This window comes from Anopheles aquasalis, chromosome 2 (genome assembly GCF_943734665.1).
Source record: "Anopheles aquasalis chromosome 2, idAnoAquaMG_Q_19, whole genome shotgun sequence".
NCBI classification, from domain to species: domain Eukaryota; kingdom Metazoa; phylum Arthropoda; class Insecta; order Diptera; family Culicidae; genus Anopheles; species Anopheles aquasalis.
Genome location: NC_064877.1, coordinates 78,641,347 through 78,660,646, shown reverse-complemented (window position 1 = coordinate 78,660,646; position 19,300 = coordinate 78,641,347). Strand labels below are relative to the sequence as shown.

Below are 19,300 nucleotides of genomic sequence, written 5' to 3'. Positions count from 1 at the left end.
GTGGTGAAGGCCACACCGCGTTTTCTTGCAGCATGAAACGAACAAGAGAAGGTAATGTTGTTCGTCATGTTTGCGCAGGTGAGGATTTAGAAGAAGTCGCTCGCTGTGTCACTGTGGTTTGCTGAGGAATGAAAAGCATGGGGCAGCGCGTTTAGCGGTCATCAGGTTTATCATTAAATCATTACGAAATTAGAGAGCCATCGTATCAGCTGTACCCACGTCACGCCTCTTGCTGAACTAGGCGACCTTCGAGGCAGGAGCGCAACTGGCGGCCATGGCAAGGAGAAAAACCGCAATCACTAGTGGCTGGCATCCAGCCACCGGAGTTCGTAGGTGACAAAAATTGCGATCAACGTCCAAGAAAGACACGTCAATTTCCTTTGCAAGCGAGGGCTTTGCCAGCTAGCTAGAAAACAGATACACAGTCATGGCGTAGTTGGTCTACTACCCTAGGACCATGGTGGATTCACTAATTGATGGGCCCGGAGTGCCATTGCCTTTTATAAATTGCATTACGAGTGTTGTCACGTTACGGGCGGTGATTAAACAATTTATTACGCTAATAACCGTTTGGGACAGGGGAACGGGGGGGTGGACGACGAAAGGGTGATAGTGAAGCCGGGCGTACCCATTAGACCATTTCAGACACCGCCCAGCCAATCGAACCATGTCAATAGGCCCATTATACCTGCCCAGAACATTTATTTAGTGAAAACAGGAAATCAATCACGGAGCACCGCGAGAAATTCCGAATCAAAACTCAATGAGCTTGTGCGTGCACTTTCGCTGTGTGGTGTTTTTATGAGACAGCATGTAAAATGCTTAACGGTGTTGCACCGGGAACCAAATGTCGCAATCAATGCATCACACGCACATGACACCGTCCACCATTTGCTGGCCTCGTTTCGTTTATGAGACACTCGATCGCTGTTTAACAATATCGTCCATGTTATGTGCGCATGCGTGAGCAGTTACGGTACGCAAAGTGACACTTAAACCACGCGTCCAACCGTCCTCGATAGCTCATTTCAAATGCATTTTCCCTCCTGATTACAACCCCCACGTGAAACGAAAAGCACATTAACGTTGGAAGCAGTTTTTAGGGGACAACTAATGGTGGAAATGGTTGCTGCACAGCAAACTCAGAGCTAGGTCAATTAATAGGGGCGCGGGCGCGTGTGAACCTCTGTAACCTACCGAGCACTCGTGCATCAAGATCCACGACAAGGTGCGATGGTAACAGCGAACAGGTGTGCGGAACACCAGCTGGGGGCCCCGGCTAGATTGAACCGAGCAAAAGGCCCTCGAGACACCCCATTAATTCATGTTTATTGCACCCGGGGTGGACAGATTAAATGCTTAGTGCAACCCGCTGACCACTTTGCTCCTGCTGAACCGCGCCTGGCAGCATTTCGCAGCTAATCTGCCAATCGGCAATAAAGAAATAAATAAATCGCAAAAAACTGCATCGGACATGATGCATGAAGCAGAAAACGAAGCCAGCGATCGGGTGCGGTGCGGCGTCTAGCGGGGCTGATAGATGCTGCGAAGATAACACCCAAGACTTATCGAGTTAATAGTCAATGGCTGAGAGAGGTCGACGGTTCCACATCGGTTGCCCAGCACGACAAATTGACCATCAACCTTTTTCAGTCGCGATCGAATCGATGTTGGTGTTTGCTGGGGGGAGGGAGTTGGGAGGGCTTAACAAGCAATTTGTCATCGCGATCCAGGTACGATCGCGTGGACTGAATGCGCGGAATTTCCCTACCATGGGTATGGTGGTTAGTCGCATTAAGAAGTGAGCATACTACATGATGGATCATCGTGGCAGAAACCAGGACTTTTATCATAATAGCTGTGATTGAATCTAAACGTATTTGCTTCTTAATATATTTACTAAAGGATTTCAAAAACATTAGTTAAAAAGTAGATTTTTCTACAAGTTGCACAAATGATTCATGAGATATCTACTCAAAAACATCATAACATAAACTCCACTCTTCCCCAAATCACTGGGCACTGGGGCTAAAATTGATCATTTTTGTTTGACCTCCGACGTGTACACATGTGTACACGATGAATGCAGACTATAAATATTAGCATGCGGACTAGCGGATGGGGTAGCCATGCTGCAGCCAACTGGCATTCGCATCTAGTGCCAGTGCTGCAGGCAAACACTAGGCAAACAGAAGAACGGAATGCAAAGACCAAAGTTCACATTATTTATGCTCTTCTTGCAGCCAGATCAGGACAAGCTTCCCGCTCTTCTATCCATCATACGTCTAGCTAGACAACTAGTAGTGTTCAAAGATATCTTAGTTCAAAAAATTCCTGAAAAGAGTTGCAGTGTGTTTTTTCGTGAAAATATGGGTACTTGGAATGAAATATTTTGTTACCATTTCCGTAGTGCGCCATCTCTGACCCAGTCGGTGTGTTGTAATCCAGTGAGTGCAGCATTAGCTCAGCGTTCTAGCGGCCAGCACAAATCAATTGAGTCGCTAGCGTAGAGTACCACGAAACAAAATCTCGATCAAACCAGCACCGTAGCAGTATCGTTCGTTTCGACTCACAACACAGCACCACGGCAAAGAAATTGCAATGTAATTGATCACTCTTTTCTAGTTCACCTCTTCTCGGCAGCATTCAAGACGCAAGTCTAGCTTAAAAGCACTTTAATGATTGAACTTCGGGGGCGAAGCTAACGCATAAACTAAAACAGCGGGCAGCAGAGAAAGGAACAAAGGCATGAAAATGACTCCAAATGGGTTTTTGATTTTCTCATCTGCACACTCATTATCACACTTTACTCTCCCGGCGTTGATGCCGGCGATCGCAGACTCCTTTTTTACCGCGCGAAGTAGAAGAGTTCATTCTTAAGATCGGCTCTTTGTTGATCAATGAGTTGCCCCGAAAATGGTATCGAAAAAGCAACAGCAATAATTGGATTTCTCTTCGAAGATGTTTCGAGAGTGAGGAGTTTGTTTACCGGCGCTGATGATAATGCTGATGATCAGGAAGCTAAAACATCATTTCACCCAATCGGATTCGGAATTGGAATGTTTTCTTCTCGCTCATTAAAAATATCAACGAGAACACTAGTAGCTATGATCTTATCGAGGACGGTGGCCATGTGAAATCTGTTACTTCGCTTCCAACATAATCACAACTTCACAATATAGGCGGCACGATGGCCAGACCGCAATTTAATTTGTTATTTTATTATGTTATTTGCAACATTTGCGATAAGCCAATGTAATAACAATTTAAAATAAGTCTAGAGCACAGCGCCAATCGCAAAACGGTAGCCAACAGAGCACAGGATTGCAAAAAGAATTAGTCCAAATCCGCTCTAGGCTTCAAATTGGCGCTTAACCTTAGATGCTGCCGGGGGTTATCGCGAACCAGTAGCGAGATTAGCTAAACCAGAATTGGCACAATAAATCATTTGGGTCAGCAAAATAAAGAAAAATTAGCTAGCATGCCATTTCAAGTTGTCAGCATTATCGCCAACAACCGGACGGTAATCATTCAAAATGAAGTTAAGGATGGCCTGCCACATAAGTACGTAGATTCGTAAGAGATTCTTAGTTTAATGAGAATCTCATAAACGAACTGTACCACTTTCAAAAAAGCAGCGTTTGTCATTTTGAACAGCGCACGGCCCACCAAGCTAAAAAAAAAAAATAAATGTTAATCGCAACTTAACACCAGACCAGAGAGCTTTGTGTAAGCTAAACCGTCCTCTCTCTCTCTTTCTACCGATAAGACCAAATGTTTAATGGGTTTCCTCCCACAAAACGCTACGTTCGTCACATCCGGCTCGCGTCAGCAATGAATCAATGACGGGAATGAATCGTTTTTCTTTCTTCTTCTACTAATCCACCAGAGATGGCTTTCCGCAATATTTGACGAAATACGTCGCGAAATTAATTCACGATCAAATAAGGAGCTACAAACTACCGCTCGATCGCACCATCGCAAGAACGGGTGGATCATTCGCGCGGTCATCGACACACGCAGGCGCTGGGGAGAGGATGTGGCGCCTGGACTTTGCCAAAATGTGTGGCCAGAAAAAAAAATTGGGGAAAAACCACTCCGGCACGACCAAGAGAGCGCAGCAGCAGATAATGACCGTCGGCGCGCTGCCGTTATCGCGGTGGTGATTTTGAATAATATTTTCTCCATTCTTTCTCCCTTTTCGGCTTTCATCGACCATCACGATTAGATGGTGGCCATCAGCGAATATGCCTCGCGCTGTTATGCACTTTTTCTGTTTCCAAGTGTCTTTACTGCTGTCGCTGCTTTCTGATTTCCTCGATCGACGACCACGACGACGACGACGAGCGCTATCTAATGTCAATATTAGGGAAAGAGCCAATCAAAATAAACAAATCTCTTCTTCACCAACATTCGGTATCGTCTTTCGCGCACCCTCCATCTCCTCTTCACTCAGCTCAGACACAGGCACACAGGCACGCAGCAAGCACGAGACTCACGTCGCGTGGTGGAGCCGCCATCGGTTACGCATCCGCGTTCACGATACAAAATAAACAAATATTCAACTCGCCCGGCGTGACGGCGTAGCGGTGAGAGGAGAGGTGGCCATGGCGGCGGGGTATGCTGCTGCTCACACTTTCTTGCTTTTGACTTCTTTCAATCGGAGCCAACGTAACAAGACGATCGAGACCAAGAACCGGGGGGACCAGGCCAGGGGCCATTTCGTTGTTGTTGTCGTCGTCGTCCACGAGGAGCGCGCGCGTAGCACGGTATCGAATCGAATATCTGTTCTAAATCACGTTTCACGAGCTCAAACAGAGCGTACGGAAGGGGTTGGGGAGGCGCATGGTGCGTTCAACCAGAGAGAGAAAGAAAGAGAAAGAGAGAGAGAGAGAGAGAGAGAGAGAGAGAGAGAAAGAGAGAGAAAGAGAGAGTGAGCGAGGATCAAACATTGATGATCGATACATCGGAACGTGGATGGAACCACCAGATGGAGCATGGTGCTCAGACGGGGGGGAAGTTGTTGCTCACTAGCTGGCAGGCTGGCTTGCTGGCTGGCTGGCTGGCCACGTCCGGGTGGCGCCAACGACCACATCTTTCTCCTCCAGATTCCTCCCCTCCCCCTCCTTCGAGTGCCACCATCGTGCGATCGTTCGATCACTCGCTTATACCGAGCCTGTTTCTGGCTAGATCCTGCGGTAAAGGTGCTGGGGGCGATGTAGTTTCCATCTATTTCACCACCACCGCGCGATCATCGTGATCACCCATCATCGTCGACGGCATATCTTCTTTACGATAGAGGTCGGTCGCTCTTCGCTGCTACCGCAAAAAGCACTCATTCCAGCGCGTAATCAGATCGATCGCAGTGCGCGCGCATATGTTACTGACGCTGGTTTGATTGATACCGCCAGGCGCGCACTACTTTACGGTCCGAGAGTCAGTGGAGCTAAGATAATCTTCCTCTCAACGATCGTACACATTCCTCGTTCTTCGCTGCACCACTGCTGCCTTCCATTAATTCCATTTCAATCGATTAACCGTTCGATGGATGTTTGATTGCCTCCCACCACCCCACACCAAGCACTTTGGAGGATCGCGGATCGCGCACAAAACGCACGCCATGTTTGTGTCACAACATCCGCCAAATCCTTCACTCTGCTGCGCACCATTCGCGGGGAGTCTAATCCTACTTTTCCCTGGGGCGCTATCAACCCGACCGGAGAAACACCGGAAATACCATTGGCCAACAAAAACACGACGACGGCACAATCCTTTTTTGTCCAATCGACGAAGACACAACGCAGACAAGACAACACGGACGAGATGAGAACGACGTTCACGGTGCGCGGTTAAATCGTGGACTGATTGGGGTGCGCGCGCGATCAGCGCACACCCGCCGCTCGCTCGTTCGCGTTCTATCTCTTGGCGCGTCTCGGGTGCTGCTCAACGTCGCCGCCGACGATCTCGCGCACTGTACGCAGCCGATCGATTTCGAAGTCGCTTCAACGATGCCCCCCTCACGATCGTCAAGCGCGCCATCGAGACGCGGTAATCGCCTTTCCTTCTGTGGTTCTCCTCCCCATCTCCCCCTCCCGTCGGAAGTCGGGGTCTCCAGTTCGCTTTCTTTGGTTTGGCTTTTCGTCGCCTGGCTTCGCGCTCTCGCGGACTCTCGGTACTCGGGACGAAGCGCCACCGACCGACCGCGACTGGCTCGGGCGCGGCGATCCTCCCGGCACACGATCGATCGATCACGCCCGAAGCAGTGCGCGCACCCCTTTCTCGTTGGGAGAATGTTTAAAGAGCAGAAAAAAAGACCATTCGTCGATCGTTCTGTCCCATTCGATCCTGCTCTTCTCACCGCGCTCCGTGGCTTCCATCATGGACGCATTAACGAGGTGCGTATTGTGGCCGTTCCGCGCCGGGGGACAAACGGTAGCACGCCATTCGCCGTTGATTATGCGGTGGCGTCGATCGCAGAGGGAGTCAATCACATATTGCGCGTACCGAGGGGTGAGACGGGGGAAATTGCAGTGGAATCAGAGAAGGAACAGAGGATGACATTGTGAGCGCAAACGTCAACGTAAAACGGGGCGGGAGGGGAGTGCGAGACGAACTCGCACACAACGCGCACGGTGCTACAAATCATATCCCTCTCCCTTCGCCGGGGGGGGGAGGAACTGATCGCACAAATCTATCGAAGTGAATGTGAATGAAGCAACTGCGACGATGCATCGAGAACAACAGTTAGAACGCACGGGGATTTCAATGCACAAAGCAACACTCGAGCAATTAGATCTGGCACCACAAACAACATATGATCAGCGTGGATCGAGTGAAAATCTTGATAAATTGACAGTTGTGGTTGGCTTTCAAGAAACTATTCTAATGTCTTTATGGAAAACAACTTTAAAATCATTAGAATATGTCTAAGTAGCGGAAACAACACCAAGCCTAAAATTATTAAACAAATATTGAATCAATATGGTGCTTCTCCTCACCAACATTTCAAGAACGAAAATCATATTCATCCTGATGCCCCCTCGTTGACACACTTTCCTGTGGAAGTGTTTCGCAAACAAAAAAAAACTTTATTCCACACGAATGCAACACGATCGAAATCAATTGCTTATGCGCCGAGAATGCAAACCTTCAATCGCTCCTAATGGTTATTGGTGTTCTTTGATAGCTGATGCGATCTAACCATCGCACCGAAGGCAACAGCAGTAAGATGGACGGACACATGCACTGCACCATCATGCACTCCAACACGACAAGCGCGCGCGGTATCTCTCTCTCTCTCTCTCTCTCTCTCTCTCTCTCTCTCTCTCTCCCTCTCTCTCTCTCTTGCTCTAAAACCCGGCGCCAACGCCACCGACCTGCACTATGCGGAGGAGGAGGAGGTGTATGTGTGTTTTAGCGACTGCAGAAAGACGCCTTAAGAAAGAACTGTTGTCCGATTCGCTGACTGCAACCACAGCACCAGCAACAACAGCGCACCGGCATCAACAGGGGACGCAAAACAAAACAAACAGCAGAGTGGAGGAGGCGCTCGTTTGTCCTTTCTGCCGGCGTCGTGTGTGCAAGCGGGCACTTTTTTTCGTTGCAAAAGCCCCACAATGCACTGCTGGGTCCACTATCCTATTTATGCTGATGCTGCGTGGGAAGCTGGACGCTGGGATTGAAGCCCGCGCCAAGACGAAAGCACTTAAAAGCGGAACGGTGCACAACGCTGACCACATCGCTCACACCGTTCCTCGTGACGTTCTCCCCCCCTTCCGACTGCTTTATTGCAAATGTATGTTAGAAGGGGAAAAACACAAAAAAAAACTACAAATTTCCACCCACCTTGAGTGGGGCGACGGTGGGTGGAACCTATCATCAACGGTTATGGGTGGTTGGTGGACCCCATTGGACCTCGTAAGGAATGGCAAACGTACTATCGGCGAGCGTGATCAGCACAGATCGACTAGATACTCTCCTTCCCTTCTTCTTGAGGGCCATTCGAGTGTGCAAAAAGATGTTTCACAGATGATTATTGCGATCGGGTACATCGAACCGGAATGATGAACGTTCTTTCCCCGCGTTCTCGAACGGTTCCTCGTAGTAAGTGGGTCTCCTGGGACCAATAGGCACCACACCATTCGAACCGGTCCATACCCTCTCTATCCATAAGCGACCATCATTAAACATTGTTCGACGATAAGTGAAGAGCGAACGTTTTCCGCTTGATCGAAACGTGCACAACATACCAATGTGTTACAGAAGCTCGTGCCAGTTCGTGTTCAATGATCTACACAACATCAATCTCAAATATGTTTTCAAGTGATGTCAGTTTGTTTTTCTTTCCATCAAACGCTTCATAAAGGAGAAAGCATAAATCATAAAATTGATAATTCTTGGAGTGACACTGATAATTTCGTTGTAATTCTTAACTCAATCATCTCTCAAAAAGTTCGGACACGAGTCAACCGCAAATCATTATAAAATCAATGACCCCAAAGAACCCAACATATGCCCAGGAACCGATCAACAGGCAGGCAGGCAGGCCGACATAAAAACTGAACCACTGCACCGCAAAAAGAAAACACATTAATGCTCGATAGTCCCCTCCGCGCCGAACGACAAGAACGACACTTTGAGGCACTCTAGGCGAGCTCTGATGGCCATTGGCCACAAACGGTCCACCGAGCAGCATCGGAGGTGACTCAAGCGGCAGAGACGCACTCGCTCTCTCCTGTTGCACATTTCTCCTCGCGACTGTGACTGTCTCTAGATCGCGCGCCCGCCGTCCGCGGAATCGCATAAATCACCAACCGCAAAACGCCACAGACGACAGCAGCAGCAGCGAGGAGCGAGGAGCGTGTGTACCCGGACGAGTGTCGTCGTCTGGCGCATTTCGGTGCGATGGCTCTTCTGCACTCGTAATGTCATTATGTTCTGCAGTCGAAGCCGAGAGAAGCACGGACACATTATGCGCACATGCACAAGACAGAGGTGAGGCTGAAGATGCTCGTACGACGCGAAATGGGGTGGAGGAGTGTGTTCCGAGGCAAACACGAAGCAGCATAAATGCTCGCTTGAAGCGACACAACATCTCTCGCGTGGCGAAATGTGGCGCTTACGATTATTGCCGCAGCGCGAGATGCAATCGAATCGATATAGATGCAACCTTTCTCCTGTTGGAGGAGCAACAAGCATCCCGGCGACAAGAAGTGGTCCCCTCTTTTCATCAATCTTTGGTCAATTCAACCAGGAACTGGATCCACCATACCGGGCGCCCCGCGATGTGCAAGACTGTTGCACCCAAGGAAGGGGAGAACCTTTTCCCCCTTTTTTTACGGACCGCGAGAATCGCCAAACGAAATTACTCCTACGTGACGATACGAATGGACGTGCATTGCTTCGCCAAATAAATGCAACATCAGCGATCGACCACCACCAGCAGTGGTCTGGAGCTGGAAAGAAGTGTGAGTTAGCGGCGAAATCTCTGCGACAATTTCTTGCCTAGGTTCCTGGTACTCCGGGGTACGGAGCAAAAAGCTCGAAGCTCATGGAATGTAAAGCCAGGGGCAGCACTTATCGGCGCGACTCGGGGGACACTCCCGATGCGGTGGTGACAAATCTTTGCCCGAAGCGATACACCCCTCCGTTCGGGCCAAGGTGGCGGCGGCAAATTGGTTCGCTGATAAACTCCTTGGCGTCACTAGATCCCGGTGGCGCCCGCTCCTCATTCCTCTGACCGTTAAACGGTGGGCGCATTAAATCACGCGCGTAAAACGCACGCGATCCTGGCTCGACCCGCGACGGAGGGGGCACCACTTGGTACCTCTTCCTGCGGAAACCGGTCATGGGGAGGTGGAGGAGTACCTCCGCTGACCGCTGAAATGGTTAACAGAGTTAATGATCGATCGTTCGGTGCAACGCCTTCCCGTGCGGAGGAGAGAGAGAGAGAACGAGGCTAAATGCAGCACTTGAAGCAGGTCGGATGATGAAGTGTGTCGTCGCATAAGTTTGATCGTAGCTTTTAGCAACGATTCTAGACTTTTATACAAATTACTAAGGAAAGAGTTCAATTTCATAAATTCACTCCAGATCATTAGCGATCGTAAGACATCAAAAGATGATTTTAGGAAGAATAATATTCGATTCATTCCTCGCTAATTAAGATATTGGCTATTAGGGCGAGAAAATAACGAAGTAAACATCAAAATTGAAGTTTAAAAATTGCAAATAAATAGACAACTTCACCGCAAAGAACAAAATTCTTCTCAAAACTCCCGTAAGTGCGTTCCGTGACAACGAAAAGCGCACCATAATTGCTGAACATCGAAGCGCGCGTGCCAATTGAAAATAATGTTTCATTTACTCCACATTAAAATGATCGTTTAACCATTGGCATTAGCACCGCAATCGCGTCGACGCCTAACGACGACACACACGATGATCGTGTCAGGTCGATGAGCATGGCGACAAATGGGCCAACGGTTACACTGGCTTGCTGGCTAGCATCAGCGCCTCCTGACGCACATCCCTCGACATCGCGCGCTCTCTCGACATCTAATCGTACACCACACGCGCACACCACGAACCCTTCTCCTCCTTTTCCACAAACACAAAATGTGCGTAACGGCGATCTCGATCATAACACAGTTAGCTGCACCAGAGCAGCTCGGATAGAAGACAGGTGTGCTCGTCGACGGAGAAGAGACGACCATGGAGGGATCTTGAAATGAAGCGACCGCGACACAGTAGCGGAGCGGAGATGGCGACACGCGACCACGCGGCTAGCTGGCGACATTTCGAGCGGGCGCGCGCCTCCGCCTCCCTCTTCTCGTGGTCGTGGATCGTGATCATGGTGCTCATGTTTCAAAAAGTGCGTTCCTGCTGCGGTTTTGCTACCTTGCTTCCCCATTCGATCTGATCTTCTGGTAGGCAGGCCGGGCGGGTCGGGCGGCGCGCTCAATACGCTTCCTTATAATTTTATTTATTTTCCCAAACATGGAACGAATGCCGAGCGGGAAGCGAATGCCGTTAGGTGTGGGAATCTGGGTTGCAACAGCGTAAGGTAAACATCGTTTTCGTGCTGCGAACCATACTTTTTTTTTACTTATAAATTATACCCCCCCACCTTGGTGTGGCATAAATCGAGCGATCGAGCGATCGAACGATCGAGCCCGTCGAGTGGAGAGCGTCGCCTGTCTCGTTGTGGCGCCAGCAGTAGGGCAGAAATTGGAACGATCAGGATAAGGCGGCACAGCGCGCGGTGCCCACACTTGGTGCTTCTTAATTCACACCAACAGAGCAAAGCGTGCCCAAATCGATGCAAAGTAGATCGCGTTTAAGGGAGGCACTCTATTAGGGGGCGAGGGGGTGTAACATTTTTGAGTGGGATCGCTGCCTTCCGTTTGCCAATTATTCTGCAATCCGGACCAACCCCGTCCGCGTCTTCTTATCACCATCCATCAGCCGGATAGGAGCGGATCGATCACGAGCCGCGCGACTCAACCCACATCGAAGTGTCCGTTCCTTCCGTGGTTCGTTAGCTTCTCACTCTCCCCTTCCCGCTCCTTTAGGGTGTGTTCTTGGTGGTGCGAACGAAGAAAAGGCTCTCCCGTGTCTTAGCTCATAATGTATGACGACGGGAAGGGGGTGACAGTGACGAAACATGACACACTGTGTGGGTGAGGAGCTAAAACGAGCGTTGTGGGGGAGGAGGGGGGGGTTAATATGTATTTATAAAGCACTTAAAACGAGAAACGGCTCCATCATCATCCGTTTATGTACGACCGCTCCCTTCCATGCTACCGTAGACCGTAGGCACGACGCTTCGTAGTGAAAAGTGTGCCGTAAGCCAACCGCGAATAGGGCCCATCAATCGGGGACTATATCGCATCAGCATCGTTTCCTCGCTCGCTCGTTAGCCCTAAAGACTGCAGACACTGACCCATCTTGAGGATCTGTACCCGTCTGTTCACTGTCGATGAGCTCGCTGGTGAAGTAACGGGCATTTTGCTTCAAGATAGTCCTCCTCCCCGTATTCTGCACTCGGGATGACTGTCTGACCCATGCAGCTCGTTAGGAGACTTAGCAGTGGGGTGTTTTAGATTTTATGGTTGAAGGTGAACATGTTGCCATGTGTTGTATCGGTTACCAATGTACGCTCACACATCACTTCTATAAAATAAATTGATGAAGTCACATTTAATTTAGTACAATTCCCTCAACCAAATCGATTTTGTAATTGAAAACATTCTAATAATTTATTCTTTTATGTGTAAAAAGATCAGATAAACTAAGTTAACCCATTTTAACAAACATCTCAAGCTAAATCGAACACGTCAAAGGCTTTTCAGTGTCACTCTACATCGAAATCTAACAGCGAGATCTGTTGTTTGGAAACATTTCCAATGTTAGATGTTGCGCTTGGTTTCCGCATCGACAGCAGTATTTCAATCAATGGTAAGCATGCTTGACTTTCAATTAGGAGCACCGACACACCAGAAACCACATGTGCACACTTCATCCTTGGCGTATGTAATCAACGGGTAAATATAAATATTCCAACTACTCAGCACTCGACACACTCCTACGCAGCCTCCTTCTCGCTCTCTCTCTCTCTCGCTGTTTCTCTTGAGCTGAATAGTATTCGCCTCGCGACCGTGTGTGACGTATTCATTTGCAAAAGGATTTGCTCGATTGATGACGAGCAGTGGAGCACGCGCTCGCGCGCCTTGTCCATCAACATCGGCTTTGAGTCGTGTACGGCGTACGGGGTGGCACCCCGCCGTACGCCTGACGCGATTAGATGCTTCCGTTCGTGGTCACCAGCACCGGTGGTGGGGCCGCGCGTGCCTCATGGCAACGCACTTGAACGACCGAGGACGCGATCAGCGCGCATCCGCTCTCGTTTCGACTCGCTTTAGAAGATAACCCCAGGATCGGCACTGGGCATTACAAGTGGGAACCACCATAAATGTGGAAACCGTGGTATGGTGCACCGACGAGGCATGATAATTGGATGACGATTGATGGAGGCGATTTATTGTGCAGCCTAAGCATTGATTAGCGAGGGAGAGCTCACGGCTTCTGATTGCCGCTAACGGTACAGCCACCATCGCGCACATGGTCATTTGTACCTGGTACTGCCGCAGGACATTAGCTAAAGGTCTAGCCGTACGTCGTCCAGTGTTACACTAACAACACTTGTACATTTGTCAACCAGAACCAGACAGAGACGGTTCTAGGCACTTATCGTGACATGTAATGCAATCCCTGCGCCCTAGCCCATCACACGGATTATGGATTCAATATTCAGCCATCGATTGCATTCGTAATTTCAATATACGCTTACCGATCTCCACACATCCATCCACGAGATGATTGTGCGCAATTGAAAGTGGGGAAAAAAAACTGCGTGTGAGAGAAAAAGCGAAAATTGGAGCTACAGAGTGTGGGCTCTGGTAACTGTAACTGAGCCAGAGTCGGACGTCGATGTAGAGCGACGACTGCATATGATCGTAATAATGGCAGCTTGTGTTTGTCGTTTCACTAGTGAATCGAACGACCGTTTGCATGGTGATCATTATCAACGGACAACGGAACATAGAGCATAGGCAACAATCGCGATTGTGGCATCGGTTGCTGCAGGCTGCGTTATAACGGGATCCCATAGGAATGATAGTTTTATGGCAACATAGTTCAATTATGTGAAAATCACTTACCGATTTAACAGATCAGGAGGTAAGTTGTTAATATTAAATTGATATTTAACTATTACAATACATCATTATTGGTTTTTAAACGGCAAAAATAAATATAGAACTTCTTATCATTACTTTTGCATTTACAAAACGCATCCAACATTACAATAAAGCTCTATACAACCTAGATGCCTCAACAAAGATTCAATAATTTCCCTTAAATCAAATAATTTCCGTTCACTGCATTCGATCCACGGGAGCAAAAGAAAAACTAGTGCCCAGCCTTCGGTGCAGTTCGCTGCATTATTGTAACAGGACATGCGATCGAACACCTTTGACAAAGGGTCCTTCACGTCCGCGCGGTCTGTTAATCAAACACATTTCCTCATCCTTGGCATTCGCTTTTTCTGAAAGGGAATCGTTAACAAGTTTCCCCTTTTTCCAGGAGTTTACCCCAACGTACTAACATCGTGTTATCCTGCGCTCACACATTCAAATAAAAAAATAGCAACAACCAACCGACCAACGTCAATTGCAACTTTTTGCAATTGCATGATAGGGTGGCACACTACACCGTCATCGTGTGCTGCAATTACAAACTCCCTTGATTGCCTGCCACCGCCGTCCAAAGCGGACAACGATGACGATGGCCGCGCGCACACTACTACTAAGTGTAGTGAGGGTGCTTTCCATTTATATTTTTCCTGTTATGCTTCCCATCCTGGCCGGACGATATTTACTGGCAACCATTAATTACATCGCCAGCTGGAGGACGGAGAAGGTCATTAGGAATGTATTCGTGTTGGCAAGGGGGGGGGGGGCTAGATCGTAATATCCTTCGAGAAGGAATCGCAAAAATGATTGACATCGTCCAGTCCGTTTGAATTCAACGATACACCATTGAATCCTTGAAGCGCAAAACGCTTTACAGTATTTGCCAATCGATTGGAAACAATAAAAGTGAAATAAAGAACGATCTCAAAGATCAATTGCAAGCAGAAGTCCTTTCAAAACTACTTAAACAACTGCTTGAGTCCGTAGCAGTCACCTTGGGAAGTCTTATTGCCAACAGAAAGGTTACTCTTTTCCGACTTTTCCTCAAGCGTATACTATTTCAATAAAAAACTAATTGCCATGAAATTACAATGTTGCCTTTCTTTCTTGCCGAACACCATATTTCGGTGTACGACTTCCGCATTATTTCTCACTCCCTGCTATACATTTCCCATGAAATCCCTCTTTTCATTCAAGCGTCTTCACGAAATGGGCTAACCGATGCCAAATGACAACCCGACCCGAGGATCACCAACGCAGCAGCAGCAGCGAACGTTTGCTGACCGCTGGCAATGAGATCGTGAGCAGACGAGAAGGGAGATCGAGTGGCTGGTAGTAAAAATTCTCGGAACGAATCCAAAAAATCTGTTTCCTGTGAAGAAAATATGAGCACGCACAGACCGCGACTGTCCTTCGCGATTTGCACTGCTAGCCAACCAGACGACAGCCGTGTGAATAGAGCTAGATGGCCACGGATAGTGAGAGAAGTGCAAGAGGGTGTGCGCCGTGCGAGACAGTGCGCGCGAGCCAAATGGACGGACAAATATTTGAGACGATCAGCCCAGTAGCAAGCAGGCACAGCTGACAAGAGACCAGAGCACCAACCAGAGCGAGATTCACGTGCGATAAAATTAGCAACGCGAAACTACACCCCGCCACACGTCTTATTTGTTCGTGTTCCCACAAATAAAAAAACACGCTGCGTGTCATGAGGAATGCCCGTCCTTCGGAGATAAGCTGCGTTTCCCATCTGCACGTCACAGGCCACATGATTCAACCAAACGCTCATCGAACGAAGTTGATTGTATTGAAGAACGTTGGCATGATGTCGTTTAACAATTTGGTCACTAAAATTATTAAAAATTAAGGATAAAAGGTATTAACGTTAAATCTGTTGCGGTGAACGTCACCAAATTCAACGAACACTGTCGTGCCGAGCATATCAGTACGATGAGGAGCATCCACATCGAGATTCCACTTACACTAAACCATTGCTGCTATTTTGGCGATCGATTGAGAGAATAGTTTCTCGATTTGAGCGTCAGAGGAGGGAGAGCATCGCTGGGTGGATCCACGACAAACAAAACTACTTACAACATGTCCGCCGATCGTGTTGATGCCATCTTGATGATCATTTTTGTTGCTTTTAGTTTTGTTTTGTAGATGACCGGGTTTATCCAAAGTCTGATCGTTGCTGCCTGCAATTGATGGAGATGATCTCTGCTTGGCCAACACACCAACACTCGTCCACTATCAACAACACTCGATACGCATTATGTAATGGCACATATCGCATGCACTCTCTGCCGTTTTAGAATTGCCAGCAGCCTTTTAAAAGCAGCAAATATGCTGAGCAATACATTTCACCATGGGTTTCACTTCAATATGAAACGGTTCACATCGTTTAAAGCGACCGTTTAATGAAAACAAAATCATTCACTAATCTCCCTGTCACTGTCAATCCGTTCGATAATGTTAAACCGCGCGTGCGACATGAAAGCGATAGACTAAATATCCACGATCGCGCCCGAACCAACGATGCTACTCTGCCGATCTGGGAGAAGAGCTGCTCATCGCCAACTAACCACCAGAAAAAAAAGGCCCAAAGAAAGGGAACATCGACAGCAAGGATGCACCGTCTGGGGTGTTGGATGTAATTAAAGATCGGAAATCTCGCTTTCCGTTCCGGTCCTCCGCTCTGCGTCGCGTGAAGAATGTCGACTCGCGTCCTGCCTGCACCACCAGAGCGACAGAGAGAGGGAGCGATAATGAGAGCGAGCGAGCAGAGTGTTGAGTTTTGATTTCCCTTTTCCATTTTCCCTTGCTTCCCCCTAGGTGGCTTGGGTTTCCACTTCGATTTCGAATCCTTTTGTTGGCTCACAGCTCAACTCTCGTCGCAGTTCTGTTGCTTCGTCTTGGTCTCAGTTCCCCAGAAGCTCGCGCGCGAGAAGGTATGTCTCGCTTGCCAAGCGAATCGAATAGTCGCGCTACAGACAAGACTGAGCGTCTCTGGTCGCCGCCCTGCCCTGCGCGCGCTGTCGATTGAGATGCACAGCTCCACTTTGACGTAAACGATGCTCGGGTCAAGGGGGACGCCGGGAGGAAGAGGGCCGTCGTCGTCGAGAGCAGTGCGCCGTGCTGTATACACTCTGATGAGCTCTGATGTCGGGACTCGCGATCAACGATCAGTGCTCGAGAGAGAGCAAAGTCCAATCCACCGTGGTGGCTGATTGCACTTGGTTAGGTTAGTAGACATGCCCGGTTAGTAGATGCATCACACGGTGGACGACCAGACCAAGGAGCCAAGAGCATTGGTTCGGAGCGATTGCACTCGAGCAGCACAACAATCGATCGATCGATCTCTCTCGAGGGTCTGAGAGGGTGGATCGTTTGCCATTAAAGTAATCTAGGCTTTTGGTCGTAAAACCAAACATAAATAGCACTTGCTTCCACCGTCCGGCCACCGCTACAACAGGGCATTGTAAATCATCCCACATCCCGTTCGCGATTGGACGAGACACTTCAAAGCGGCGGCTCCGAAGATCACCTCGACCCCGCGGCCACTGGTGAACTAGAAGTCTCACTTCCGACAACAACACCAGGAGCAGCAGCAGCAGCAGCGGCAACAGCCTGGTTTGCTGTTTCTTTATCAATGAATCCCTCTCCTGGCAGACCGCGTGATGCCACTCCGCGCTCTTCACACGCTGCTGCTAGTGGAATGGACAGGATTTCCTCAACTCAACAAGAAGAACCCTTGAGTCCGGGAGATGGTCCACTAGAGGGTGGGATTTGAAACAATTACTGCATCGCCGGTTATTGCAAACAACTTCAACTTCACCACCTGACGTCTAATCCACGGCAACATTCCACGGTTGTGATTTGCTGTTCGTTGTTGAACGAGAAGGCCAGGCCAGAGTGAGACCTCCTCCTCCTCCTCATCATCATCTGAATCAGCAAATCGTCGAACGAAAGACGCAGCAGCAGCAGCACACATCATATATCGGGGAACGGGAAGAAGCGAGCCAATTCGCTCGACCAACCCAAGCCCCGCGCTCGGCCGAGGTGAGCATATCGTCTGATAATAATAGATTTTCTGTGCGAAAGTAAATCGCATCCATCGCGCGACACCCGCGGTTCCCGTTCATCAATCCGTCTTCTCTTCGGACACTCGACGGGACGACGCACCCGGCCACGCCTCGCCGCCGCCGACACCAGCAGCGCCCGGTGGAATTTTCGCATTTTTTGCGAGCCACATTTCGCTCGAGACGACTATGTAGCGAGGAGAGATGATGTTTATGTTTGGCGGGTTGCTTCTCGGTCTTCTTTACCGCCCCGAGCCAGTCAGCCAGCAGCGGAAAGTAATCAACTAACCGAGGCAAAGCAAAACCATCGGACCTTGACAGAAGAACGACGGCGACGAATGTGATCCAACCTAAGCTACCTGATGGCCAGGCACAGACAGGCAGGCAGGGCAGGGTAGCAGCACTCACTTCACATGCCGAGAATGATGCTGCAGCAGAATCTACAAAGATGTAAAGTGTTTAGTGTCCCGTTTTTGCAAAATTTGCGTCTTTTCGATCCGCAATTTTACGATTTTTTTGGGGGCTCGAGTTTCACTACAGAACGCCCCGGATGTATTAAACTTAAACAACGTGTGTCGAGACCGCATGACATCACCTCAACACTCGTGCGCGATCTCGTGTGTTTGTCAGACCGAGGGCTAAAGTTTGATGGACAATTTGTTCGACGCAGCGTTTATGATTGAATTGGCTAACAATGCTCATGACACACGGACAAATTGCTTGATTCTTGGAACTGACCACTCCAGATATTAATCAAACCCACAAAATGGACCCCATATTGTGCTGCATATGTTTCTGCTATACATCACATCCTTTAGCAATATCCTTTCCACTCCAGGACCCTCCAATAAAGCGACAAAGCGAGTAGTATTTTCAAATTAGATTCGCTTTTCCTTGGAATCATTAGTAATGCAAAAACTCAAACTACCCCCGTAGCTCCGGACCTGTCTAACACTGGTAACTGAAACTGTTGTCTACCCCTGCAATTTCGCCGACAATTACCCGACCGCCTGGCCTGCCTGACTACCGACCCTCGACGTTTTACATTTTTGTCCTCACGTCCACCGCGAGGCCGTCCCGGGGTGGCGACAGGTGGTCCAAAAAGTTTCATCAAATAAGACCTCGAGCCCCCACGACGGGAACGGCATGCAGTCACGATATGATCACACGTAACAGGGCAACGGGCGACGGCGGCGAAGGGCAACGGTGGTTACCGTAATCGACCCTTGGGCAAGGGCGTCCGGCAACATAAGCCACCGGGGGCGAGGGCGCGGGTGAGCGCACATTTTGGCAAAGAATGTCGTCGTCCCCAGCGTGTCGGCTGGCTGCGACTGGTTTGCCCTTCGTCGATGCAACACACGGGGAGGGATGCCGGATTCCGGTTTAAGATTCGTGTGCAATGGGTCTTGGATCATCCCCGTCCATCGTGGAGAAGTAGTGGGAGGTCCAGTCGACCATCCAGAG

The 19,300-nt window shown here is 49.1% G+C and overlaps 1 protein-coding gene across 2 annotated transcripts in view; it reads right to left on the bottom strand.

Annotated features, from left to right (window-relative positions):
• LOC126580813 (protein mothers against dpp) overlaps positions 1-16,242 on the bottom strand; it is a 21,742-nt gene extending 5,500 nt beyond the window's left edge. Inside the window, exons 1-2 of one of the 2 annotated variants that reach the window (XM_050244077.1) lie at positions 5,738-5,806; positions 2,400-2,713 (exon numbers count right to left, since the gene is read on the bottom strand). In XM_050244077.1, coding sequence (XP_050100034.1) covers positions 2,400-2,460 — 61 coding nt within the window. In that variant the 5' untranslated portion in view covers positions 2,461-2,713; positions 5,738-5,806. Of the gene's footprint in view, positions 1-2,399; positions 2,714-5,737; positions 5,807-15,848 lie in introns of those variants that run through there. The other variant, XM_050244078.1, reaches the window with a different exon arrangement.
• Between the last annotated feature and the right edge of the window lie 3,058 nt (positions 16,243-19,300).